Source organism: Armigeres subalbatus, chromosome 1 (genome assembly GCF_024139115.2).
Source record: "Armigeres subalbatus isolate Guangzhou_Male chromosome 1, GZ_Asu_2, whole genome shotgun sequence".
Lineage (NCBI taxonomy): Eukaryota > Metazoa > Arthropoda > Insecta > Diptera > Culicidae > Armigeres > Armigeres subalbatus.
Window position 1 is genome coordinate 55,635,133 of NC_085139.1, and position 26,856 is coordinate 55,661,988.

The 26,856-nt window shown below is 41.5% G+C and overlaps 2 protein-coding genes across 2 annotated transcripts in view; one reads left to right on the forward strand and one right to left on the reverse strand.

Annotated features, from left to right (window-relative positions):
- Nucleotides 1-26,856, reverse strand: part of LOC134225805 (uncharacterized) — a 135,488-nt gene that overhangs the window by 54,749 nt on the left and 53,883 nt on the right. The window lies entirely within an intron of this gene.
- Nucleotides 1,459-18,741, forward strand: LOC134225788 (probable cytochrome P450 304a1). The gene is made up of 4 exons (XM_062706144.1): nt 1,459-2,188; nt 17,226-17,523; nt 17,582-17,865; nt 17,925-18,741. The coding sequence occupies exons 1-4, from the start codon at nt 1,834-1,836 to the stop codon at nt 18,551-18,553; spliced, it is 1,566 nt and encodes a 521-aa protein (XP_062562128.1). The 5' UTR covers nt 1,459-1,833; the 3' UTR covers nt 18,554-18,741.

Consider the following 26,856-nt stretch of genomic DNA (forward strand, 5'->3'; position numbering starts at 1 on the left):
GTTATATGTATTCATGTTATATGTAATGTAATTACATGTTTTAACGACCCTTGAAAAAGGCCGCAACCCATCGGTCGAAACGTCGGACAAGTAAAAAACCGTTGTCCTGATTCCTTAGACTGAAGTAGCCAACTTCCGATAATTACATCTTATCCAGTCGAAAAACACCCGTCTAATTCTTTGGAATTTTCTTGGGAAATTGTTAAGAATATTCTTGGGAAATTTAGTGGTACTTCCTCGGAAAATTGTTTGATATTTCGTCGGAAAAATCTTTTGAATTTACTCGAGATTGTTTTTGGAATTTCCTCTTCTCGGGAAATTCTACCAAATATCCTGCAAAGTTCTTCGGATTGATCTCGGGAAATTGTTTGGAATTTCCTTGTATTTTTTTTTATTTTCGTCGGGAAAAATTCTGTGGAATTTCCACTGGATTTTTTTGGAAATGTGCTTGGAAAATTACTTTGCAATTTTCCTGTGATTTTTTTTTCGAAAAATCCTCGTGAAATTCGTCAAAATTTCCTCATAATTCCCCCGAAAATGCTTCCAAACTCCTGCAGGTGATTCTTCGGACATTCCATGGTTATTTTATCGAAATGTCTACAGGATCCCACGTTTTATTACTACGCTACTGAATAATGTAGAGTCCATCATAAAGCCTGTCCACGTTAAATTTTGGACACTTAGACAATGTCCAATTGATTTATAGCCATTTTATCAATTTGGAGAAGCATAAAAACATGCTGAAAGCATCACGCAAAGCGTAGAGATTCAGCTGTTATGTAAATTGATCTTCTCAGTGGTTTGTGTAAATTTAAAAAAATCGCATTGGATGATGGGTGTCCAAAACTTAACGTGGACAGGCTTTATATGAACCGGCATGAAAAAAATATAGTGACGTGATAGATTTTAAACAGCGGCGCGCCGATGCAAAAATGTCGGCGGCGGCGGCGGTGGACATCTCTAGTTGCAGGAATTCACACTGAGTTTGAGTGGATATTCGAATGAATTTCCCGTGGCAGTTCAAAATAATCTTCCATGGAAATTAAAAAAAATCTCATTCGAATTCTGGGGAAATTTCAAATATTTTAGGGGGTGCTTCGGAAAAAAAATCTAGTGATTCTTCCGCATTCCTTCTCTAGTGCTACATTCCTTCTCAAGTTTTTTACTTCAATAGATTGAAAATGTAATGAGATTAGATTGAATTACGTGGAAACTCAAAATGAGATAAGAGATTATGAATATACATACAGGTTTACGAAAATAATTCTTAGATTCTGGAACATATTGCTCAACAAAGTCTATAAGAAGACTTTGAAGAGATTCCTCAATTGTTATGATTGATGAGATTTTCAAAAGATTAATAACAAAAATTCGTCAAAAACCAAAACTCGCGCCAGTGTGTGCGCTGGAGCGAGGAGCAGAAGGTCGTAACATAACTCTGCTGGTGGTGTCGGATGGAAGCGTAGAAGCATCAAAAACGAAATTGCAAACATACACTGCTCTCTGCTGCTGGTCCGCCGGTCTTTGGCCGTCCATTAGGTTTTGGTAGTAGTCAGTCGTTTATTGACGTTCGACGGTAACAGATGTGTTCCGATGTGTCTCCCGACAAGTGTTAGGGTGCCGCCACCAGCAGTGCAATACACCGTTACCCTATGAAGACATAGACAACGACAGTTTGAAATTTTTGTGTGTTGTTCAAAAAATTACTCCGATCTACTGAACTGAATTTGTGTGTGGCGCGAGATTAGCGGGTGAACTCTCCCTAGCCAACCAATTTACACAAGAGCGTAGCCGTGGTGTACGTTTTCAATCCAACAGCGATCCAGTGAAGTGATGGTGTTGATAAGTGAACTGATAGTAGCCGCCCTGCTGGGGCTTTTGATCTATCGTTTCTACCGATATCTGTTCGAACGGCCTTCGAGCAATTTTCCGCCTGGTCCACCGAGGCTTCCCTTTCTGGGAGGGTATCCGTTTCTGTTGGCCCTGAACTTCCATCATCTGCACAAAGCCGCGGCCAGACTGTCGGAGCTGTACAAAAGCAAACTAATTGGTCTTTACCTGGGACCGCTGCCGGCGGTCATTGTGAACGATTACGACACAATCAAGGAGGTCCTGACCCGGTCTGATTTCGATGGACGCCCGGATTTGTTTATGGCTAGATTGCGGGACGAGCACTACCAGCGGAGAGGTTTGTTTTGTGTGCTTTTCTGATTGCATTTCAGCAGTCGGCTTCCACGATGATGCATAGAATGAAGGAGATGCTGTAGTGTATGGCTTCCCGCTACGACTAAGATGGAAAGCCACTAATAGACTTAATTGAAACGGTCAGTCGGACGTCCACTGGGTGCAATATAATAGAAGAGTATCTCAAACGTGCTAAAGAAATTGATTTTATAACCCGTTAGGTAACAGTGAAGATCTTAGTATGTGTTACAAATTTATGACTTGATGCATGTGAAATTAATTCATTTCATTTCCCAGAGGAAATGTGCACAATCATTCCAGATCAGGTGTTTGGCACTGATCCAAAATATATACCGTTGGCCAGCACTAATTAGCGTGAATAGCTTAACTAAAGTGATTCATCGCCGTAGCTGATAGAACGAAATAATTTTCAAAATATCCGTGGATTTCAACAGAAATTGAATAATGCCGCAATAGCAAATGAATAACTTTTGATTTAAAATTTTCAAATGCTATTATTATATGAATAACTTCTATCAAGAGTTGCGTAGTTGTCAATATTCAAAGCATCTAACAGCTACTGCAATAGCTAATAATATGACTATATTGAAAAGTCAGATGAATGTGCAAACCAGATTATGTCTCTCCATCTATTATGGCTCATGAGTAACTAATAATCCTGTTATGTTAAAGAACCGAGTGCTTAACGGACCCAGGTAGGCATAAGCACTTTATTTCACATTTCACAGTTCTAACTGGCGGTTCGCTGGCCAGTAATGCATATTATCGAATATATCCGAAATGGCGAATTAAGGTATAAGTAGTTAGAAGCACTAACGCATCACCACTTCATGATGGTATACGAAGGTAACCTCAAATGGTTTTAGCAAAATAACTGTTAACAAGGCTCAAGTTTAATCAAAATTTGATTGCAAGCAAGGGCATATCTGTGATCATTCCTATAAATCATAACTTAAGTGCACATCTGTGTTTATAAGGCGGCAGATTATTGTGATTGGTTCATAGTAGACGACTTATATAATGCGCATAGAAAGTAACTTATATTTGAAATCAGAGTTCAAGAGTGCTTCAAATGAACATGCAGTGTTATGCAGTAGGTCAAGTATAGAATTGGATTTTGATATTGACATGGCTGAATCGAATTTGACTATTCAAAATTAGTATAAAATAATATGATTCGTCTAAAAGAAATGATTCATCGAAAAGTCAAATCAAATCGGTGAATGTCAGCAGGAAATTTGAAATGATTCTGTAATCACTAATCAGGCATCTGCAATTAATTGAATAGAATAACTAGCGTATATGGCTCAAACCTTAGCCTAATATGATGTGGATGAGTACAAATCTTCATACATTGAAGCTCTAACCAAAATTATGCCACCAGACGACTTGCTTTTTTTTTGGTTATTACGCCAAGTAGTCCAGAGAACAATAATTGTAAACAATCTCTTATTTAAGTCATCAAAAGTTTCAAGCGAAATTGACTACATGTTCGATAACTTTTCCTAATCTTAGCTCTGGTGGTGAATGCTTTTTCAACCCATGAAAGGTTGGTGCATTATTAACTATGATTACACTTTTTTTAAAGAAGCAGTGATAAATATATCTCTACAAAACAATGTATTATCGCTGAATTATTGATTAATTTGCGTGATGAGCCAACATTACATCCTAGTCAAACATTCCCTCTCGTGATCCTATAAACGTTCGAAAAGCCAATGGGCATCTATTTGCTGCCGCTGGTCGATGGTTCCAAACAGTTAGGTGAAGCTCATCGGTTTTATAAATCCTTGCTAGAATTCTAAAATTTAATCAGGGATTGATGTAATAGCTTATCTGACAACAAACTTCCACGAACAATACCTTCGGTTCGAAATTTATCAACCTCTCTAGTGCTGGTCACACGATGGACTGTCAGGTGGGCTGGAGTAAACTGCACTAGCCTTATTTGCTCTAAGAAATAAAGGAATATTAGTTACGGTGAAGATGGGCGTGGCCAGGAGTAGTAATCCTCATGCTTTTGTTATTTTTGTTCAAGACTGGAATCAAGGACCACTCCCCTTCTTGATTTCTGATAGCATTCTAGATAAGGATCTCAAAAGTAAAACATGAGTATCACTAGTGTCCAATCTACGAATTACACCGTAACAATGCTAATGCTAATGCTAATAGTTTCAGTTATTTGCATCAATTCACATTTATTCGCGTTTCAATTAGCATCATATTGTGACATCAACGAAATGGAATTTCATTTATTTGATATTTCATTAAGATTTCTTTCATAATTATTTCGATTTTAAGGACGGCTACGCAGTCTTGAATTATTGAAACAAGATGCATACTTATCCGACGTTTCGACACGGAGATGGTGTCTTCATCAGGGGAAAAATACGGTGTTTGTTCCTGGTCTATTGTTTAGTCTAACATTAACTGTCTGGCGTGATGTTAGAGTAAACAATAGACTAGGAACTAACACCGTATTTTTCCCCCTGATGAAGACACCATCCCCGTGTCGAAACGTCGGATAAATATACATCTTGTTTCAATAATTCAAAACAGTCCTTAAAATCGAAATAAATATATACAGTCGATTTCTCAATCGTTTTCATAATTATAAAAAGGTATTGTGGCAAGGAGATATTCAATTCACTACTCATCCAACACCATATGACACGTTATGGTAAAATCAATAATTCGCTTCTATAATGTAGTAATGTCAAAATTGTAAATTTTGAACAATTTCCCTTCTCACTGCGTAACGCTTTTTATACGAAAGAACATTTTTTCTTGAATTAGGCGCAACGTTAAGGCATAACCCTTCCTCTTAAAATGTTATGTTGATTGTGTTCGTCACCAAATTCAATTAAAGTGGCATTATTGAGTAACTCAGACGAAAATTGAAAAATAAGAAGTGTACCAAAACACCAGATTAATATCCCTAGCGGTAATCACACTTAAATCATTTCACAGATTTCGGTGAATTTTGCTTTAATTCACCGAAATCTCAACAGCAGAGCTGTTCGGTAATTATTTCACCAAACTTTCGGCGATTTTTCCTTTGTTCAACTGTCAAAACCACCGAAAATCTGTAAAATTATTCACCGAACAGTTCTGCTGTTGAGATTTTGGTGAAATTTCACAGAAATCTGCGATTTATTTTAAGTGTGTTGTCTTTCTCGTACATTATAAGAAAATGTATTTTGGCCATAGCTTTTGAGCCCATAGTCCGATCCAGCCTATTTTTAACAGGGTACAAAGGAACAACGTTCTCTGATAAATGAAACTTGTTACGATTAAATCGGTTTAGAATAAGTCTTAAAAAAGAGTTAAGATCATTTTTGCTCACACACATACAGACATTCACAAAATTTCCTTTGGGAGCCTTGGGAAAAATGGAAAAAAACAATGTTTTTTTATAACTCCGGAACACAATAGCCGATTGGGCCAATTTTCAATAGCGAAGAATTAGGAAGGATTCCGCGTCGAATGTTGCAAGCAAATCGGAAAAAATCGATTCTTTTGTCAAAAGAGCTAAGAAAACATTTTATTTTTTAAATTCTTATTTAAGACTAGCTGTCCCGTCGAACTTCGTCTAGTTCAGAATTGATTAATTTACAACATTTGTGTTTCATTTGTATGAGAGGCCCCCCTTCCCATCTCCTACCAGAGTAGGAGGGGGTGTCAAATCACCATAAAAACATTTTTTGTCTTCAAAAACCTCCACATGCCAAATTTGGTTCTATTGGCTTGATTAGTTTTCGAGTTTTGCAGATTTTTATTTTCATTTATAAATGAGCCAGCGGGAAAGAGGTTTCAAACCATCCTAAGATCCTTCCCCGGTCCCAAAAACAAATTTTCACACCGATCGGTTCAGTAGTTTCCGAGTCTATAAGGATCAGATAGATAGAAATTTATTTTTCTGTATATAAATATTTAAACTAAGTATTTTCGGCTTACAAATGATTTTTTGACATCAGCCGCTTTGATTTGCGACCAAATTTGAGATATCACCTAAAAATGAGGTGGCGCATTAATTTCCCTCTCGTTTATTTCTTCCTTCCTTCTTTTCTTTTCCTTATTATACTTTTTTCTATCTTCTTTTTTCTTCCCTTTTCTTTCTTCATTCTTTTTTCTTCTACCTTCCTTTTTTCGCTATTTCTTCCTTTCCTTCTTTTTATTTCCTTGTTATATTTTATTCTTCCTCCTTCCTTGTTCTTACTTCCTTCTTAAGTAGTTTTTCTTCCTTTTTCCTCCTTAGGGGTGATTCAAATATGACGTCCACTACTTTTTGAGATTTCTAGACCCCCTCCCCCCCTCTGTCATGCTTTTTTTGTATACCTAGTTCATGTACTGTCACAAAATCTTAGCCCCTCCTAAAACTTGTGACATCATTCTTGAACCTCCTCTCCCTCCTTAGCCGTGCGGTAAGACGCACGGCTACAAAGCAAGACCATGCTGAGGGTGGCTGGGTTCGATTCCCGGTGCTGGTCTAGACAATTTTCGGATTGAAAATTGTCTCGACTTCCCTGGGCATAAAAGTATCATCGTGTTAGCCTCATAATATACGAATGCAAAAATGGTAACTTGGCTTAGAACCTCGCAGTTAATAACTGTGCAAGTGCTTAATGAACACTAAGCTGCGAGGCGACTCTATCCCAGTGTGGGGATGTGATGCCAATAAGAAGAAGAAGAAGATCATTCTTGAACGACCCTTTTATTTGTTCTTTATTTCTTGTTCCTTCTTTTTTCTTTCTTCTTCCTTCTCACTTCTCGCTTCCCCTTCTCTTGGCAGTTTTCACTGCTCACTTCTCACTTGTTATTTTTTACGTCTCCTCATTTCTCACTTCCTTCTTTATACACTTTTCACCATTCACTTCTCTTTTCTCTCTTCTCAATTCTCCCTTTTTACTTCTCTCTTCTTATTCGACCTAATGATCGTTCGTCTAATGACTATTCTGCATAATGACCCAGCACAACATCGCATTTGATACACATTTCCCCTACACTACAAATATCATCAATATGCAAAGACTGTTCCATTTTCCATCTCACTGTAACAAATTCATCTAGTCTGGAAATGAAAAACTGAAGCACCAATTTTTACGATTCTTTTTGACATGGATACTCACTGCCTAAAAAATCAAAAAAATAAATAAACAAGCCCTTGTGAATGAGTTTCATCGATAATTGAATAAGACAGCCTAAACTTCCTGGTGAACAATTTCGCATTTGTCCGCGAAATTTGATAAGAAAAACTGACTTCACCTCAAAAGTTAGTTGTGTAAATAATATTTGCACGCTAGATTTCTCACTGATAAGTGAGCAATTTTGAAATCCGATCAATTTCAAATAGGGGATAGGGGACATTGAGATAAGCTATCTTCATAGAGAAACAGGCGTCTCACTTAGAACAAAATGCAATCAAAATAAACATCACAGAAACAGTCACTGTGTGTGGACAAACGACAACCAGATGGTGGTAGGACGCAAACGTCAAACAAAGCAAAATCGATGGAAGTGCCATCAGTCAGTGGCCGATTGACCACCTCCAAAAAAATGAATCCAACGTTTAAAAGGTGAACGATGGAACATATGTTGAGTGAGACGTCCGTTTCTCTGTGCTATCGTTATCATTGAAAAAATGGGTAATGATAGAGAAAATGACAATAATCTTATCTAAGAGACAGATAAATCTTGAACAATAGCTGTAGCAGATATGCAAGATATACAAAGCATATATTTGTTCTTACAGACATTTTTCTATGCGTCCGTAATCTCAAATAGATTGAATAGAGATTTTACAGATTAATGTATCGAGACTTAAACAGACATTCCAGGAAATAACCAGAATTCTTTTTAAAAAATCAAGCAGAAAATTTTGGAGCAAATCCCTAGAATTTCCGGAGGGTTTAAAGGAGTTTTGAAACTAAAGTTTCTTGAATCATCAACAATCAGTACCTAGGCCAGACCAGGAGACAAGAGACTCTCCGGCAATCCCAGGGTCGGCTAAGTACAGTGAACGTTCACTAATTGGGGTTTTTCTAGTTGGGGCGCTTTTTAGTTGGGGGTTCGCTAATTGGGGCGAAACCCAATTAAAAAGCAGCTAATCGTCAGAATGTGACGTCAAAAACGCGTTGACGATTTGTTTCCGTGTTTGGCGGGATCGATATTTTCTGGCGCGTAAAATTTTCTTTTGTTCAATGCAAAAAGTAAACAACATTGACGCTTGTCAAACCGCCCCAATTAGCGTACGGCATTCGCTAGTTGCGGTGAGGTCGTGCCCCAATTAGCGAACGATCATGTACTGGGTAATTAATGGTTTTTCGCGTTAATCAAAAACTAACAACGCAGGAACTTTCACAATACTTGTATAATTTATTTGTTCTCAATTGTAGCGTGTGCGTGTTGTTCTGTGTAATAAATTTGTGTTAATTTGTTAAGTGTGGCCTAATTTAAACGATGGTACCGGTACATACCGCTGCTGCTGGTGATGACGGGAGCATAATAGCCGACACAGCGACTCCTGTCCAGCTGTGCGGACAGCTTGTTCATTAATTTACAGCGGCATAATCCCTAACGCTTCTGTGGTAACTCTGCTGTTTTTACACGAAAAACGTGAAGGTTCCGAAAAACAACAATAAACCAAGCAAAATAAACAATAACTAAACTCGTCGAACTGAGTCGATTGGTCTATCCGAGCCTTACTTTTTCTCTTACTACTCGTTGTTCACTACACTAGAAATACTACAATAAGAGATCGGCGAAGACGCCATCTTGTTTCCAATCGAACCGTCAAATGCGGTTCCAATTCGATTTGTTTACATTTTGCATCCATAAGAAGCAACCAAAAAGTCCAAGTGCTGTCAGTCTTATTTTTACGATATCATGCATTTTCATACGTTGCCATTTCGACAGTTTTTCACTCCGCCGGTCTCTGGTTATAGGGTTGCTACACTACACATACCATCCGCCATCTTCACCCCGCCATAAATGATACGCAGCAGTTTCCCTGTTGTAGATAGTCAGTTTCAGAGACAGAAAAGGTCACTTCAACTAAACTCCAGTTGACATACAACCCACAATCAAATCGCCAGTCCTTTACAAATTTGAATATGCGAATGAATCGGACGGCTTATCCACAGACAACAGCAAGCGTCGACTCTCGGTGTCAGCATTGGGGCCGTACACTAATTACGTAAGCATTTTTTTATGGGTTTTTAAACCCCTCTCCCCCATGTAAGATTTGTCCCATACAAATCATTTTTTATTTATATGGAGCGTAAGAAAAAGACAGACCCCCCCTCTCCCATAAGAGCTTAGGTAATTAGTGTACGACCCTTTGTTATGTGCGGTGTCACAATGGATCTTCAGCTTACCACATTGATATTCAATTTGTAAATATCAAAAAATGAATATCATTTCATACTGTAGTGCGGGTTAGTGATAAAAGGTCGAAAGGACAAAAGGCCGAAAGACAAAAGGTCGAAGGGACAAATGGTCGAAAAGGACAAAAGGTCTAAAGGGACAAAAGGTCGAAAGGACAAAACGTCGAAAGAGACAAAAGGTTGAAAGAGAAAAAAGGTCGAAATAGACAAGAAACTGAAACGGAGAGAATCAATCTCGCACAACACAAGTTTAATTTATTTCTTAAATCAATAATCTTTTTATCTCTAACAGAACTATCTAGATATTCAAAATATTGTTTTTTCGTAGTAATTACTCCTTCTTTTAAAATTTCTCATTCTTCAACTTTGACTTTTGTCCCTTTCGACCTTTTGTCTTTCCGACCTTCTGTCCCTTTCGACGATTTGTATTTTCGACCTTTTGTCATAGATTCCTGTAGTGCAGCGGTTCTCAACCTTTTTCTTGAGAGGTACCCCTTCGAACTTTTGCATTAATTGAGGTACCCCTATGATTTATTGTTGTAAAATAAAGTAACCATTACTCTTAAGATATATGAAAAAATAAACCTAAAAACTAATGGAATATATGGCTCGCCATATTTTTTCTCTGAAATTTTTATTTCCGTGAAACTTTCCAATTCAAATAAGTTCATACGTCGGGCTTCCTACAAAACTTTTTTGACTTCCGAGCGTATCGAAAGAAGGCTTCCGAGCCTCTTAAGAGTAGGATCCAGCGACTCTTCCGTGAGAACCTTCCGGCCTCTTAAAGAAAGTTTTCCAAGTCTCTTGAAAGGAGGCTTCTCAGCATCTTGAAAGGACGCCTCTGAGCTGTTTGAAAGTATGTTTCCAAGCCTCTTGGAAAAATAATTCCGAGCCCCTTGAAAAGAGGCTACCGAGCCTCTTGAAAGAAGGCTTCTAAACCCTTTCGAGGGAGGCTTCCAAGCCTCTTGAAATTAGCTTCCAAGCTTTTCAAATGGAGGGCTTTCGAGCTTCTTGAGGCTTTTAAGTCTCTCGAAAGGAGTCTTTCGAGCCTCTCGAAAGGAGTCTTTGGAGCCTCTCGAAAGGAGGCTTTCAAGCCTCTCGAAAGAAATCTTTCGAGCCCCTTGAAATGAGGCTTTCAAGCCTCTTGAAAGCAGTCTATCAAACTTTTCGAAAGGAGGCTTTCAAGCCTCTTGAAAGCAGTCTATCAAACTTTTCGAAAGGAGGCTTTCAAGCCTCTCGAAAGGAGTCTTTCGAGCCTTTTGAAATGAGGCTTTCAATCCTCTCGAAAGAAGTCTTTCGAGCCTCTCGAAAGGAGGCTTCCGAGCCTTTTGAAAGGAGGCTTCCGAACCTCTTGAAAGGAGGCTTCCGAGCCTCTTGAAAGGAGGCTTCCGAGCCTCTTGAAAGGAGGCTTCCGAGCCTCTTGAAAGGAGGCTGCCGAGCCTCTTGAAAGGAGGCTTCCGAGCTTCTTGAAAGGAGACTTCCGAGCCTCTTGAAAGGAGGCTTCCGAGCCTCTTGAAAGGAGGCTTCCGAGCCTCTTGAAAGGAGGCCTGAGCCTCTTGAAAGGAGGCTTCTGAGCTTCTTGAAAGGAGGCCTGAGCCTCTTGAAAGGAGGCTCGAGCCTCTTGAAAGGAGGCTTGAGGCCTCTTGAAAGGAGGCTTCTGAGCCTCTTGAAAGGAGGCCTGAGCCTCTTGAAAGGAGGCTTCTGAGCCTCTTGAAAGGAGGCTGGAGCCTCTTGAAAGGAGGCTTCTGAGCCTCTTGAAAGGAGGCTTCTGAGCCTCTTGAAAGGAGGCTTCTGAGCCTCTTGAAAGGAGTTTTCTGAGCCTCTTGAAAGAAGGCCTGAGCCTCTTGAAAGGAGGCTTGAGCCTCTTGAAAGGAGGCCTGAGCCTCTTGAAAGGAGACTTCTGAGCCTCTTGAAAGGAGGCCTGAGCCTCTTGAAAGGAGGCTTCCGAGCCTCTTGAAAGGAGGCCTGAGCCTCTTGAAAGGAGGCTTCTGAGCCTCTTGAAAGGAGGCTTGAGCCTCTTGAAAGGAGACTTCTGACCCTCTTGAAAGGAGGCTTCTGAGCCTCTTGAAAGGAGGCCTGAGCCTCTTGAAAGGAGGCGTCTGAGCCTCTTGAAAGGAGGCGTCTGAGCCTCTTGAAAGGAGGCGTCTGAGCCTCTTGAAAGGAGGCGTCTGAGCCTCTTGAAAGGAGGCGTCTGAGCCTCTTGAAAGGAGGCGTCTGAGCCTCTTGAAAGGAGGCTTCTGAGCCTCTTGAAAGGAGGCTGAGGCCTCTTGAAAGGAGGCTTTCAGGCCTCTTGAAAGGAGGCTTTCGAGCCTCTTGAAAGGAGGCTTGAGCCTCTTGAAAGGAGGCTTTCGAGGCCTCTTGAAAGGAGGCTGGAGCCTCTTGAAAGGAGGCTTGAGCCTCTTGAAAGGAGGCTTCTGAGCCTCTTGAAAGGAGGCTTCTGAGCCTCTTGAAAGGAGGCTTCCTGAGCCTCTTGAAAGGAGGCTTCTGAGCCTCTTGAAAGGAGGCTTCTGAGCCTCTTGAAAGGAGGCTTCTGAGCCTCTTGAAAGGAGGCCTGAGCCTCTTGAAAGGAGGCTTCCGAGCCTCTTGAAAGGAGGCTTCCGAGCCTCTTGAAAGGAGGCTTCCGAGCCTCTTGAAAGGAGGCTTCCGAGCCTCTTGAAAGGAGGCTTCCGAGCCTCTTGAAAGGAGGCTTCCGAGCCTCTTGAAAGGAGGCTTCTGAGCCTCTTGAAATGAGGCTATCGAGCCTCTTGAAAGGAGGCTATTGAGCCTCTTGAAAGGAGGCTATTGAGCCTCTTGAAAGGAGGCTATCGAGCCTCTTGAAAGGAGGCTATCGAGCCTCTTGAAAGGAGGCTATCGAGCCTCTTGAAAGGAGGCTATCGAGCCTCTTGAAAGGAGGCTATCGAGCCTCTTGAAAGGAGGCTATCGAGCCTCTTGAAAGGAGGCTATCGAGCCTCTTGAAAGGAGGCTATCGAGCCTCTTGAAAGGAGGCTATCGAGCCTCTTGAAAGGAGGCTATCGAGCCTCTTGAAAGGAGGCTATCGAGCCTCTTGAAAGGAGGCTATCGAGCCTCTTGAAAGGAGGCTATCGAGCCTCTTGAAAGGAGGCTATCGAGCCTCTTGAAAGGAGGCTATCGAGCCTCTTGAAAGGAGGCTATCGAGCCTCTTGAAAGGAGGCTATCGAGCCTCTTGAAAGGAGGCTTCTGAGCCACTTGAAAGAGGCTATTAAATATCTTGAAAAGACGCTTCTGAGTCTCTTGAAAATACGTATCCAATATTCTAAAAAAAATTATTTCGATCTGGGAGGTTTCCGAGCCATTGTATGACGCCTTTTGAGCTCTCTAAAAGGAGGCTTCGGAGTATCTTGAATAAACACTTTTGAGCCTTCCGAGCCTCTCGAATGGCGGCTTTTCATCCAGTTCAAAGGAATAATTGGAGTAACTTGAATGGACGCTTCTAAGCCTCGTGAAAGAAGAATTCTGCACATTTTGAAAGGAACCTTCCTAGCTTTTTGGATGAAAGGATACTTCCAAACCACTTTAAAAGAGGTTTCCGATCCTCTTGAAAGAAGCCTCCCGAGCCTTTTAAAAGAAGGAGAATAGAAAAAAGAAAGCTAAAAAGAAGACTTCCGTGCCACTTGAAAGGAGTCTTCCGGGCCTTTAGAAAGGAGGCTTCCAAGCCTCTTGAAAGTAGGATTCCGAGCCTTTTTAAAGTAGCTTTTCGAGCCTTTTGAAAGGAGGCTTGCGAGCCTGTTGAAAATTGCCTTCTGAGCCCCTTGAAAAGATCCTTCCTAGGCTTTTAAAAGATGGAGAAAAGAAAAGAAAGTTCATAAAAAAGCCGGGCCTCTTGAAAGAAAATTGAGGTTTCCGAACCTCTTGAAAGGAGACTTTCAGAACCCCTCGAAAAAAGACTTCCAAACCTTTTGAAAAGAGTCCTCCGAGTTGCTCGGAACGAGGCTTCCGATAAGCGTAGAATGATGCTTCAAATTTTCTTGCAACGAGGGAACTGAGCTTTTCGAGAATAAGCCTTCATGTTTCTCAAATAGGACTCAAATATCACGAATTTGATAATAGAAGATGGAAGAACTGTCTGAATACCTAAAAGTGTTGTTAAATAATGTTTTCCTTTCCAAAATGTAGATAAGTTACATCTCTATAGTAAACCTTTTGTTGAAGATGTAATTCTAAATGATGTACACATATTTTTGTATTCTCAATGTGGTGTAAATGATATTCATGTTAAATTTCAGGGTTGTTACGGAGATCCTGAAATAATTTCCGCGCCAAATCCGCGGCATTTCAGCGCGACTCGGAACTGTGAATAAACAACAGTAAAGCACATGTGAGATATTCAAGATATTCAATTTGACAGATACGTATTTCGAACTCAACAGTAAAGTCATCTTCAGTGTCTCGTACTTGACTCAACAGTAAAGTCATCTTCAGTGTCTCGTACTTGACTCGACTTAGTCGAGTCAAGTACGAGACACTGAAGACGACTTTACTGTTGAGGTCGAAATACGTATCTGTCAAGGTACAATTAAGTGGTGGAATTAAATGGGACTATACAAACTCATCCTATGACAAGTGAAGACATTCCACTAAAAAGCTCAAAATAATTTTCTTATCCTTGAGTTGTTCTAAAGAAAAACACATGACAACCATTGTTATGAGTTGGATTAGTTCTTTGGGACACTATAAGTAATAGTGTCCCAAAGAGCTAATTCAACTCATAAAAATTGTGGTCTTGTTTTTTTTTCTTCAGAACATAGAGATCACAACTCAAGGATAGTTTGGATGCCATAACCATACATGTTCAATATATTTCCAGGATAGAATAGTAAAAATTGAACAAATTTGTTGAAGAAATCTCCCCTCTATCTCGTAAAACCGAATTTTGACAGCTGATTTCCTTCTTGGGTCATGTGTAACCCATCCGTATTGCATCGGTTAAACACCGGTGCACCGATGCAAAAAAGGTCAACGGTTTCGGTAATGCAAGAAGGCCGGCGGAAGCAGTGCACACATGCGAGTATGTTGCGTTTTTGATAGGCTCAGGGATCTTATTCTAGTGCTTGTGATGCAAAAATTTCCGTCCCTGATTGGAACACTTTGCAAAGACAAGAATTCCTCCAACGGAATTCAACGGGCAACTAAAGAGGATTCCTGTATCGAAAAATCATTAACAAACTAGACACCAATGTTAGAGCTTTGTTATTAGTTGCTCCAATGATTCAAGGATCATGTTGATCAGAATTAGATTTTTTTAAAGAATAGAAATCAAAGTATCGTGTTCCATCTGCGTATGTAATTGATGGAAAAGGGCTGTGTTGGAATTTGGTTTCCATAGGAGAAATTTGTTTCGGAATGGAATTGTCACACCATGTTTAAAGTTTGTGGACGTGAGGGCTGAAGCGGATGCAGCTTTAATAAACTTAGGAATAGTGTATCAAAGCATACAAGAAAACAAATTTATGTTGCAGAAGAGAAAGTTAGACATTAGTAGGGCAAGAAGGGTCCGGTTACCTTTACGAAAAGCCGGCAAAGGTTTGTTCACATCTACATCACATCCACCATCCTCGCTGAGCTTACTCGCATTTCTAGTTTTCGGCTTGCCCGAATTTCTTACATAAAGAATAAATAAAAGAAGTCATAACATGATATCATCAAACACTACACTACTGAATACCAATGTTTGGCCTTAGTCAATTGCAAGTCAAGTTGAATTGATGGTTTTCACGAACAAACGTTTCTTCGACGAAAATTGCGTTTTAATATTAACGATCATTTACTATCATCAACGTGATTGAATTTGCAATAAATGTTAATCGGTTCTTCAGAAAGCAGATTTATTATTAGAGCGAGCGCAATCATCTCCACTTTGAGAGGGTGTGTCGTGATGTTTTGTTATTTTGTCACTTCAGTCTCGATTGAATAAACACACTTTTATCGTCAATTTGCTCTCCGCTTGGGCACTTCTCTGCTTCGCGAATGTTTAGATCTATGCTGCGGATAGAAACACCAGAAGCTCTATCCTAACTGTAATCGGATAATGCGATTTACCCACTGGAATAAACAAACAAGACGAGAAGCCTGATAGCATGGATCCTCTTCCCTTTCCGGGCACACTTGAAGCAATCTCACGTGCTCGTTTACTTTCCTTGAGTGGTTGCTAAAGCCGAAGGTGCCATAGATAGTGAAACCAGTGGCAAGCGGTTGATGGATTAACATTCATCTTAAATGGTGTTTTTCGAATCCTCGTTTACTTTACATGAGTGGAACGCAATCATCAATTGAATAGGTTCATTTTCTATTTATGTAATGTACTTTAAATGCACTTGAATAAAATAGAAAATACAAGACAAATTCATATTTCAGTTTAATATCGAATCGCGTAGGGATATTTTCAACAATTTCCTATTTTTACGATAATCATTTTGTTTTATACTAAGTGTAAAAATGCTGGAATCGAACCAAAAGCTATTTTTTATAGGAGGCCCAGAATGTTATAAATCAATCGAGTCAGTTCGACGAATTGAGGTGATGTCTGTGCGTGTGTATGTGTAAAAAAAGTTTCGCTTTTTTAGGCACTTATTCTTAACCTTCGCTCGCAAAAAGATGCATTCGACAGGGAATCCTTTCCCATTGTTTCCCATAGAAATCTGGCCTGATCGGACATTGGGATCAGAAGTTATCGCCAAAATACACTTTTAACGCATAAAACGCGTGAGAAAGTCTCGCTCATTCCTTAGGAACTTACCCTTAACCGATTTGTTCGCAAAAAGTAGCATTCCACGGGGAATCCCGTTTTATTGTCTCCTAGTGAAAATTGGCCAGGATTCGAAATTCTGGCCAAAATTATTTTTTTTAAGTAGTGATGAACTTCAATCAAATGAAAAAAAATCACTCTAATAAAGACTAAAAAAAATAGAAAAAAAAACGCGTTAAATTAAATTAAATTATCACTCACTTATCCTAGACTCGTTGTTGCTCGCAACAAGTTGCATTCGGCGGTAATTGTTTGTTGTGTTTGTGTTTCATTGTTTTCTATTGGAAATGGGCCAGATCGGTATATGAGATCAGAAGTTATGATCAAAATTCTAAATTGAAAACGTGCATAGTAAAGTAAATATTCAGCACTTATACTCAACAGATTTGCTAGCAACAGGTTGCGTTCAACGTGGATTCTCAAAATGAGTATAACTGAATGTGAATATTGATGTATCGATCTAACAATGCTATTTAGACTTTTCTTCTATGCAATTTATTTTCAATATCGCAAGAGAAAGGCACCAACACAACGAGGTGGATTAATTAGGTTTTTTAATGCTTGTGATGAAAACTCCACAATAAAATAATTGAAAACATCAGCATAAAATAAATTTCGCTTGATTTCAAAATGAAAGACCTTGACCTGCTTTTCAACTTAGTATTCTATTAGCATTTCCTCAGTTATTAATTGAAAACTAAATGGCCGCCATTTCATGAGTATGTTTCTTGTGTGGCAAGTACTATGGATACACTATTCCCAGAGTGTCGAAAAAGTCTCCAAGCCGAGAACATCCTAGACCAGACCGAGAATCGAACTCGCCATATCCGCACCTAATCGTGTATTAATTTTCACTTTTTTTTCGAATCCCCCAGGAATCTTCTTCACGGACAGCGAAAGCTGGCGCGAGCAGCGGCGATTCTTCCTGAAAACGCTGCATCACTTTGGCTTCGGACGGCGAAGTCCCGAGGCGGAAGCGGACATCCAAACAGGCCTGGAAGACGTGATCAGTCTTCTGCGCGATGGACCCAAGTACGAGCACGAGAAGGCCCTGGTGGACGAAGCAGGTTACGCTCTCTGCCCGACCGTATTCTTCGCATTGTTTTCGAACGTTCTGTTGAGGATGATCGCCGGAGTCCGGCTAGGCCGGGAGGATCAAGCTATATTGTTTGAGTAAGTTCCGTGACTTTGGAGAGGTTTGTTCTTGTTTTAAGGTTTCGATTTATGGCAGAGTCGGTAAGAACTCAATCGCTTTCCATCGGAACGGAGACGACTACGGAATGGTGCTGAGTTACATCCCCTGGATCCGTCACTTGTTCCCGGAAGCATCCAAGTACGAAGTGCTGCGAAAGGCCAACCAGCAGGCTAATGCAGTTATTCTTAGTCTGGCACAAAAATGTGAGAAATCATACGATGAAAACGATATACGATGCCTGGTAGATGCGTATATAAAGGAGATGAGAGCTTCTGGTAGCAATGGAGCATCCACCGGAAAGGACGAATTCGGGTTTCAATGTGAGTTTAAATCGATCGCTAGTTTAAGTTATGTACTGATAAACTCGATTTACTTTCAGATGATCAATTGGTGATCGGTTGTGCCGATTTCCTCGTGCCACCCTTTTCGGCCATCCCAGCAAAAATGTGTCTGATTCTGGAACGTATCATTCAGTTCCCGGAGGTTCAAACTAAAATGTACCTCGAGTTGAACGAAGTTGTCGGTACTAACCGTCTCCCAACGCTGGATGATCGAGCGGAGCTACCGTACTGCGAGGCAGTTATCAGAGAGGGCCTCCGCATCGACACTCTGGTTCCGTCGGGCATCCCTCACGTAGCCGTCAACGATACGCAGCTGCACGGTTATCAAATTCCCAAAGGGACAGTCATTGTCAACTCGCTTGATTTTGCCCACCATCAGGCGGAGCTATTCCGCGATCCGGACTTATTCATGCCGGAGCGATACTTGAACCAGGAAGGCAAGTTAGCACTGAACCAGGACACCACACTTCCATTCGGTGCGGGAAAACGTGTCTGCCCCGGTGAGCAGTTCGCTCGGAATGCACTCTTCCTGGCGGTGACCTCGTTGGTGCAGAACTTCACCTTCAAGCTGCCCGGTAACCGTACCAGCCCGGACCTGGATGCCCGTCTCACCGGAGTTATACAAACCACCCCCGACTTTCGGCTTAAGTTTATCAGTCGCCGCTAGACGGTGGATATATTCTGAACTGTTTTCTTGTAACTAACCCACGTCAAAGCACAAGTTCAGCACATCAACCAACGCAGTTATCGTAGAAGTAGTCACATTACCACACATCATTTCGTGTAATATTAGAATGTAACAATTGATATTTTACTGGAACCAAATAAAGATGATATTTAAATGGCCATATAAAATTGGATGTTTATCTTAAGTTTGGGCATTATCATTAGTATTAAACGATCTACAAAATTACTCCATAATATTTGCTTACTTGATACTTGATGGGCTACAGCTCTTCGATGAACCTACGCCGAATGGAGTATCCTTCTCCGCTGGACTCGATCTTGGGCCAATCGCTTTCAGTCGCCCTGAACATTGCGCGCCCTCAGGTCCTCTTCAACTGCAAAAAGCCATCGTGTACGCGGCCTTCCACGAAGCCTGCGGCCTCTTCCGGGTTCTCTACTAAATATTATCTTCGCTTGACGTTCTTCCGGCATACGAACAACGTGACCAGCCCACCGTAGTCTGCCGTGTTGTATAAGCTTAATAATATCCAGCCCTTTATACACCTGGTACAATTCGTGATTCATGCGACGCCGCCAGATGCCGTTCTCCTGTTTACCGCCGAGTATTGTCAGCAGCACCTTACGCTCAAACACTCCGAGAGCTCTCCGATCAGCCTCCTTTAACGTCCATGTCTCATGGCCGTTTAAAGCCACCGGAAGAATCAGAGTAGTATACAGCGCGAGTTTAGTTTTCGTTTGCAGACTACGGGACTTAAGCTGGTTACGAAGTCCGTAATAAGCCCTATTTGCAGCTGCAATACGCCTTTTCACCTCGCGGGTAACATCATTATCGCACGTCACTAATGTTCCAAGATACACAAATTCTTCTACCACTTCAAATTTTTCACCATCCAGCACTATTTCGCTACCACCACCACTAATGAACCCACGTTGATTGCCAGCGACCATGTACTTCGTTTTGCTGGTATTGATCGTGAGTCCAATCCTCGCTGTCTCCCTCTTAAAAGGCGCAAAAGCCTCTTCCACGGCACGGCGATCAATTCCGATAATATCGATATCGTCCGCAAATCCCAGGAGCCATAATATTTGCTATTGATCCTTAATCTCTAGAACCTTGCTAAAACCCTCAGATTAGAGAACCAGAGTAATTGACAAATCGATTAGAACGCAAAGCTTAAAAAAGCAAACCCGAGAGACGAGCAACAGCAGAGTACGTTCTGCTAGTTTCATATAGAAAACTGTGAACCGGGTTCAATGGCCGCAACTGAAATGCATTATCTATCAGAAATGCAACTGTATGAACTTGACGCTATCCTGCTGCAAGCAGTTTCCATTTCTCTTGCAGAGCGTAAAACTAAGCTACTTCTATTGTCAATGGATTAAGTCGTGTTTTTGTTTCTGACACTGGGGAAAGGCTTAGAAACCGTCCTACGAAGGCAATTCCGCTATCTAACTCGTCATGAGTGTAGCGTAAACAGAAAGCAATCTTACGAGACGCAGCGGGAAGTGCATCCGACACTAAGTCAAGTCTTGATTTAATTTGTCAGGTCCTTGTATACGAGAACGAGAAGAACCATATAGTGCTGTGGGCAACATAGTATTTTACTAATGTAGCTCACTATGACAGTTCAGAATAAGCTCAAGCTCAACAGTTCGTCATTTGGGATATGCAATGTAATTATGGTGAAGGGCACACCAAGCAAAGCGGGAAGAAAAAATTTTAAAAGGTACACATTCAAAAATAAATAACGTACAGTGAGTCCAAAAAGTATTCGTCTAGCTGTGTGGGTTTTTTAGAAAATGTAAATGATAGAATCTAGTAAGCTCAAAAAAATAAAACTATCGATTACATTGTGTAGCAGATTAGTCAATTCATCTTCATTATTAAAAATCGAAAAGAAAAACAAAACAATAACAAAAAAACAAGCGTAATAGGGTAAAGTGCCCAATAGTGGACCCCCAACCAATAGTAGACCCTCCTGCCATTTTTGCATTATTACAGCACAATGTAAATATTTTGCTATGAAATTCCTTCGGGAGAACCTACCTTACAGTCCTATGATTTGATTACATGCATTGAAAATACTATGGAAAGTAAAATTAGATGATTTTTTACAATTCTATAAAAAATAAACACAAGAGTGTCCATTATAGGAATATTTTGGGGGGTCCATAATAGGGAAGGAGAACGTCCCGAAACGGAACATAAAAATCAAATGAAGTATCGACTATAGGGAAGCAATTTCCTATTATGGACCCTCAGGGGGTCTACTATAGGGCGAAATCAGACGGACTTTAAAATGTTAATTTCAAAGAATAACGTCGAATATTTGAGTGTTTTATGTATGTATCGTGAAGAGGAGATGCAGAGCTTGATATTGGATATCACGCAAAATCAATATTTTCAAAATGTCTACTCCTTATGCCAGGAAGAGCAAAATTTCGCTACTAGGGGGTCCACTATTGGGCATTTTACCCTAACACATAACAATTCATAAAATATGGGCTCAAAAAGTATTCGTCTAGTCAGGTTTGGCGCACTTTTCAAACAGAAACAGAAACATCTCGTTTCCTTTCCGACCAATGGTGCCTCTATTTTCCGCACCAAGCTCATTTAAATAATAACATTGTTTGACCTGGCGTTGAGTATCATGTACTTTTTCTACCAAATTTAGAAGAAAGTTTTATGATATCAGAAACAGGAGTTGTAGAATGGAATTCAATATTTAGTTGGACTCTCCTGTGTATCTATGACAGCTTGTGAACTTTGTGACATGAAACTGACCAAATTAGCCGTGACGGTGTCTCAACCCTCTTTCAATGTTAATTTCAATTCGTTGTTGTTGGTAATGTGACTTTTATGAATTTAGTCGTCAAGCACCTTCCAATGGTGATCAATTGGATTCATATCTGGTGTCAGGCCCTGGAAGCCAGCCAAAAAAAAAACTCACGCAATGAACAATCAACAAGAGAGTACGGACCGGAACCATCGGCGAAGACCACTGCGACGAATAGGGACTAGCGATTGGAAACTCGGTTCGTGGAACTGCAAATCTCTCATCTTCATCGGGAGCACACGCATATTCGCCGATGTGCTCAAGGACCGTGGATTCGGCATCGTAGCGCTGCAGGAAGTTTGTTTGAAGGTATCAATGAAGCGAACGTTTAGAGTTAATCATACCATCTACCAGAGCTGCGGCCGCACACACGGGCTGGGAACAGCTTTCATAGTGATGGGCGATATGCAAAGGCGCGTGATCGGGTGGGTGGCCGATCAATGAGAGAATATGCAGGTTGAGGATCAAAGGACGGTTCTTCAACTTCAGCATAATCAACGTCCACTCCGGAAGCACTGATGATGATAAGGACGCATTCTACGCGCAGCTGGAACGTGAGTACGACAGCTGCCAAAGCCACGACGTCAAAATCATCATAGGAGATTTTAACGCTCAGGTTGGCCAAGAGGAGGAGTCAAGACAGACTATTGGAAAGTTCAGCGCTCACTGTCTGACGAACGAAGACGGCCTACGACTAATTGATTTCGCCGCCTCCAAGAATATGGCAGCACCTACTTCCAACACAGCCTCCCGTATCGGTAAACCTAGAGATCACCACTGCAGACAGAATCACAAATCGACCACGTTCTGATTGATGGACGGCACTTCCCCGACATTATCGACGTCAGGACATATCGTGGCGCTAACATCGACTCAGACCACTATCTGGTGATGGTTAAACTGCGCCTAAAACTATCCGTCATCAACAATGTTCGGTACCGACGACCGCCGCGGTACGACCTAGAGCGACTGAAGCAACCTGATGTCGCCACTGCATACGCGCAGCATCTCGAGGCAGCGTTGCCGGAAGAGGGTGAGCTCGATGGGGCCCCTCTTGAGGACTGCTGGAATACAGTCAAAGCAGCCATTAATGACGCAGCGGAGAACAACGTCGGGTATATGGGTCGAAGTCGACGGAACGATTGGTTCGACGAAGAGTGCAGACAGATTCTGGAGGAGAAGGACGCAGCGCGGGCGGTCGCGCTGCAGCAAGGTACCCGATAGAACGTGGAATGTTATAGACGGAAGCGGAGACAGCAGACCCGCCTTTTTCAGGAGAAGAAACGCCGCCTGGAAGAAGCGGAGTGCGAGGAGATGGAACAGCTGTGCCGTTCTCAAGATACACGCAAGTTCTATCAGAAGCATCCCGCAAAAGCTTCGTGCCGCGAGCCGAAATGTGCCGGGATAAGGATGGGAGCATCTTGACGGACGAACGTGTGGTGATCGAGAGGTGGAAGCAGCACTACGAGGAACATCTGAATGGCGCTGAGAGTACAGGCAGTGAAAGTCAAGGCAGCGGAGGAGATGACTACGTCAGTTCAGCGGACGATGGAAGCCAACCAGCCCCCACCTTGAGGGAAGTTAAGGATGCCATTCCACAGCTAAAGACCAATAAAGCAGCTGGTAAGGATGGTATCGGAGCTGAGCTCATCAAGATGGGCCCGGAAAAGCTGCCACTTGCCTGCACATACTGATAGTCAGAATCTGGGAAACCGAACAGCTACCGGAGGAGTGGAAGGAAGGGGTTATATGCCCCATCTACAAGAAAGGCGACAAACTGGAGTGTGAGAACTTTCGAGCGATCACCATCCTTAATGCCGCCTACAAAGTGATATCCCAGATCATCTTCCGTCGTCAGTCACCATTAGTGAACGAGTTCGTGGGAAGTTATCAAGCCGGCTTCGTTGACGGCCGCTCGACAACGGACCAGATCTTTACTGTACGGCAAATTCTTCAAAAATGCCGTGAATATCAGGTCCCAACGCACCATCTGTTCGTTGATTTCAAGGCGGCATACGACAGTATAGACCGCGTAGAGCTATGGAAAATTATGGACCAGAACAGCTTCCCTGGGAAGCTTACCAGACTGATCAATGCAACGGTGGATGGTGTGCAAAACTGTGTGAAGATTTCGGGCGAACACTCCAGTTCGTTCGAATTGCGCCGGGGACTAAGACAAGGTGATGGACTTTCGTGCCTGTTGTTCAACATTGCGCTAGAACAGCGGTTCTCAACCTTTTTCTTGAGAGGTACCCCTTCGAACTTTTGCATTAATTGAGGTACCCCCTATGATTTTTCGCTGTAAATGTAAATCGTAATTTTTCAAGTATATGAAAAATGGACCTTGCAAGCCTCTTGAAGATAGGCTTCCGAGTCTCTTGAAAGGCGGCTTTCGAGCCACTTAAAAGGAGGCGTCCGAGCATCTTGAAAGGAAGCCTCTGAGCTGCTTTAAGGTACGCTTCCAAGCATCTTGAGAAAATAATTCCGAGCCTCTTGAAGAGAGGGTTCCCAGCCTCTCGAAAGAAGACTTCCAAGCCCCATCAAGGGAGGCTTCCGAGCCTCTTGAAATGAGGCTTGAGAGGGTCTTAAAAGTAGGCTTCCGAGCCTCTTGAAAGGAGGCTTTCGAGCCTCTTGAAAGGAGGCTGCCGAGCCTCTTGAAAGGAGGCTTCCGAGCCTCTTTGAAAGAGGCTTCCGAGCCTCTTGAAAGGAGGCTTCCGAGCCTCTTGAAAGGAGGCTTCCGAGCCTCTTGAAAGGAGGCTTCCGAGCAGTGACGGGAAATGTCATTTCGATGTCATGAGACTAATTTGCTAATAACTTTTTTCACAAGTCATTTATAATTTTGTTTTACATGTAAACATGTAGCCCTCAAAGGACCCGAAAACTTTTTCTAACAGTTAATTTCTCTAAACATGATATTGGCGATGTGAGAGCCGAATTAGTGTTAAATGACATTAATGTCATGACATTTTCTGACACGAATGCACCTTTCTGGTGTAAAATGTCATTAATAAATAAACAAACAAACAAACATGACATTCCGTGACATTTTTTTAATCTCGTTCTCATGGCTCACACTTTGTATTTAGAACAATGATCTGTTCGACAAAGTTCTAGGACTCTTTAAATACTCCATGTCAATAAAAAAAATCCGAACTGTAAATCACTTTTGGAAAAAGTTATTAGAAAATTAGTAATAGCATTGCCATGACATTTTTTTGACATTTCCCATCACTGCTTCCGAGCCTCTTGAAAGGAGGCTTCCGAGCCTCTTGAAAGGAGGCTTCCAATTCTCTTGCAACGAAGCAACTGAGCTTTTCGGGAAAAAGCCTTCATGTCTCTCAAATGGAGGCTTTCAAATCTGTAAACTCTAGATTTCATTCTGTTGTGACCTGGTTGATTGCATAGAAGATTTTTAAAATTTGTTCATTCGAGGTTTTGGCCTTTTGATGTTTTGTCTCACAGCTCTTCATCCATTGTACTGGTTGTGGTGGTCAGGATTCAATAGATTGATTTACTGTTCGCCATGCATATTATGTACAAGACAAAGTTTAGAAAAAAAAAACAAATTGTCAAAACTTTATCAATAAGTTTTGATTAAAATTGTAATTCATCCGCCATTAAGCATTTCGTTCGAGGTACCCCTTGGGCTCGGCGAAGGTACCCCCAGGGGTACATGTACCCCAGGTTGAGAACCGCTGCGCTAGAAGGTGTCATGCGAAGAGCCGGGTGTAACAGCCGGGGTACGATTTTCAACAGATCCAGTCAATTTATTTGCTTCGCGGATGACATGGACATTGTCGGCCGAACATTTGCAAAGGTGGCAGAACTGTACAGCCGCCTGAAACGTGAAGCAACAAAAGTTGGACTGGTGGTGAATGCGTCAAAGACAAAGTACATGCTTGTGGGTGGAACCGAGCGCGACAGGGCCCGCCTGGGAAGCAGTGTTACGATAGACGGGGATACCTTCGAGGTGGTCGAGGAATTCGTCTACCTCGGATCCTTGCTAACGGCTGACAACAACGTTAGTCGTGAAATACGAAGGCGCATCATCTGTGGAAGTCGAGCCTACTACGGGCTCCAGAAGAAACTGCGGTCGAAAAAGATTCGCCACCGCACCAAATGTGTCATGTACAAGACGCTTATAAGACTGGTTGTCCTCTACGGACATGAAACATGGACAATGCTCGAGGAGGACTTGCGAGCACTCGGAGTATTCGAGAGACGGGTGCTTAGGACCATCTTCGGCGGTGTGCAAGAAGACGGTGTGTGGGGGCGAAGAATGAACCATGAGCTCGCTCAGCTCTACGGCGAACCCAGTATCCAGAAGGTAGCTAAAGCCGGAAGGGTACGATGGGCAGGACATGTTGCAAGAATGCCGGACAGCAACCCTGCAAAAATGGTGTTCGCTTCCGATCCGCCAGGCACTCCTACGCTTCTGAGCTTATAAGCTTATAAGCTACCTATACATCGACTTTTAAATAAAGTTACACTTAATTTGAAATATGCCATTTCCAACATTTGTCGTTTTCCCTGTATGTTTACATCAGTTTTCATCATTTACCGACTAAATTTTCCCAAATTTATCGTATGCCTCGCTCGATTTCGATTATCTATCATATATAAGACACGATGCCGGTGAAATCCATATCCTAAAGCATCTATTTTGCCCAGCAGCATTGAATTGTTGAATAGCATTGTTTATACATTTTACTTGTTCACCATTTTGACCAAAACATGGTTCAATTTAAAAACATTGAATGTTTAAGTAGCGGATGTTTATTATTATAAATATATTCATGAAAAAAACAATATTAAAATACATTAATCGTGTTTATATAAAAAAAATCGCTGTACGCTCAATTTTGTCACATCTAACAGGCGTATTTTGAGACTCTTTTCAAATAAATGAACTCTAGAGAAAAAATTTCAACCATTTTATGTACGCATACATTGAAGGAAGGGATGAATATTGAAATCCATTAAAAACAACCGAGCCAACAATTAAATTTCCTTTGGAATTTTCGAATATATTCATCTAATCCATGCTGTACGCTCGATTTTGAGAGTGACTGTATGTTCCTTGTAAGCCTAAATTGTTAGCACTGGCGTTCACATTTTCCCTCAAAATGCGAATGCATATTTTGTGATCCTTAGTTCCTTTAAAAAAAAATTAAAATTTTTCCACGCCGGTTGCGGTATGCACCTCCCAGATCATGATAGAGCCTTCATCATGCTTTACTATTGAAAAGAGGTTCTGCGGCTGTATCTCAGTGTTCCTTTTCCGCCATATCATACATCGGGTAGAGAGGGAACTCTAGTATTTGATGTTCTTCGTGAGGGGGTTCCCTTCCTATGGCCAACAGTTCTGAGTCAGGTTTTGTTTAAAAACAAATATTTTTATCACATAAAATGTTAAACCAACAGTGCTCAATAGTCAGTATCTAGT

Excerpts from the sequence above, each read along its gene's own strand:
- LOC134225788 (XM_062706144.1), top strand. The coding sequence starts at position 1,834 with ATGGTGTTGATAAGTGAACTGATAGTAGCCGCCCTGCTGGGGCTTTTG. Across the intron at positions 17,524-17,581 it reads GATCAAGCTATATTGTTTGA|AGTCGGTAAGAACTCAATCG; the intron begins GTAAGTTCCGTG and ends GATTTATGGCAG. Across the intron at positions 17,866-17,924 it reads GGACGAATTCGGGTTTCAAT|ATGATCAATTGGTGATCGGT; the intron begins GTGAGTTTAAAT and ends ATTTACTTTCAG.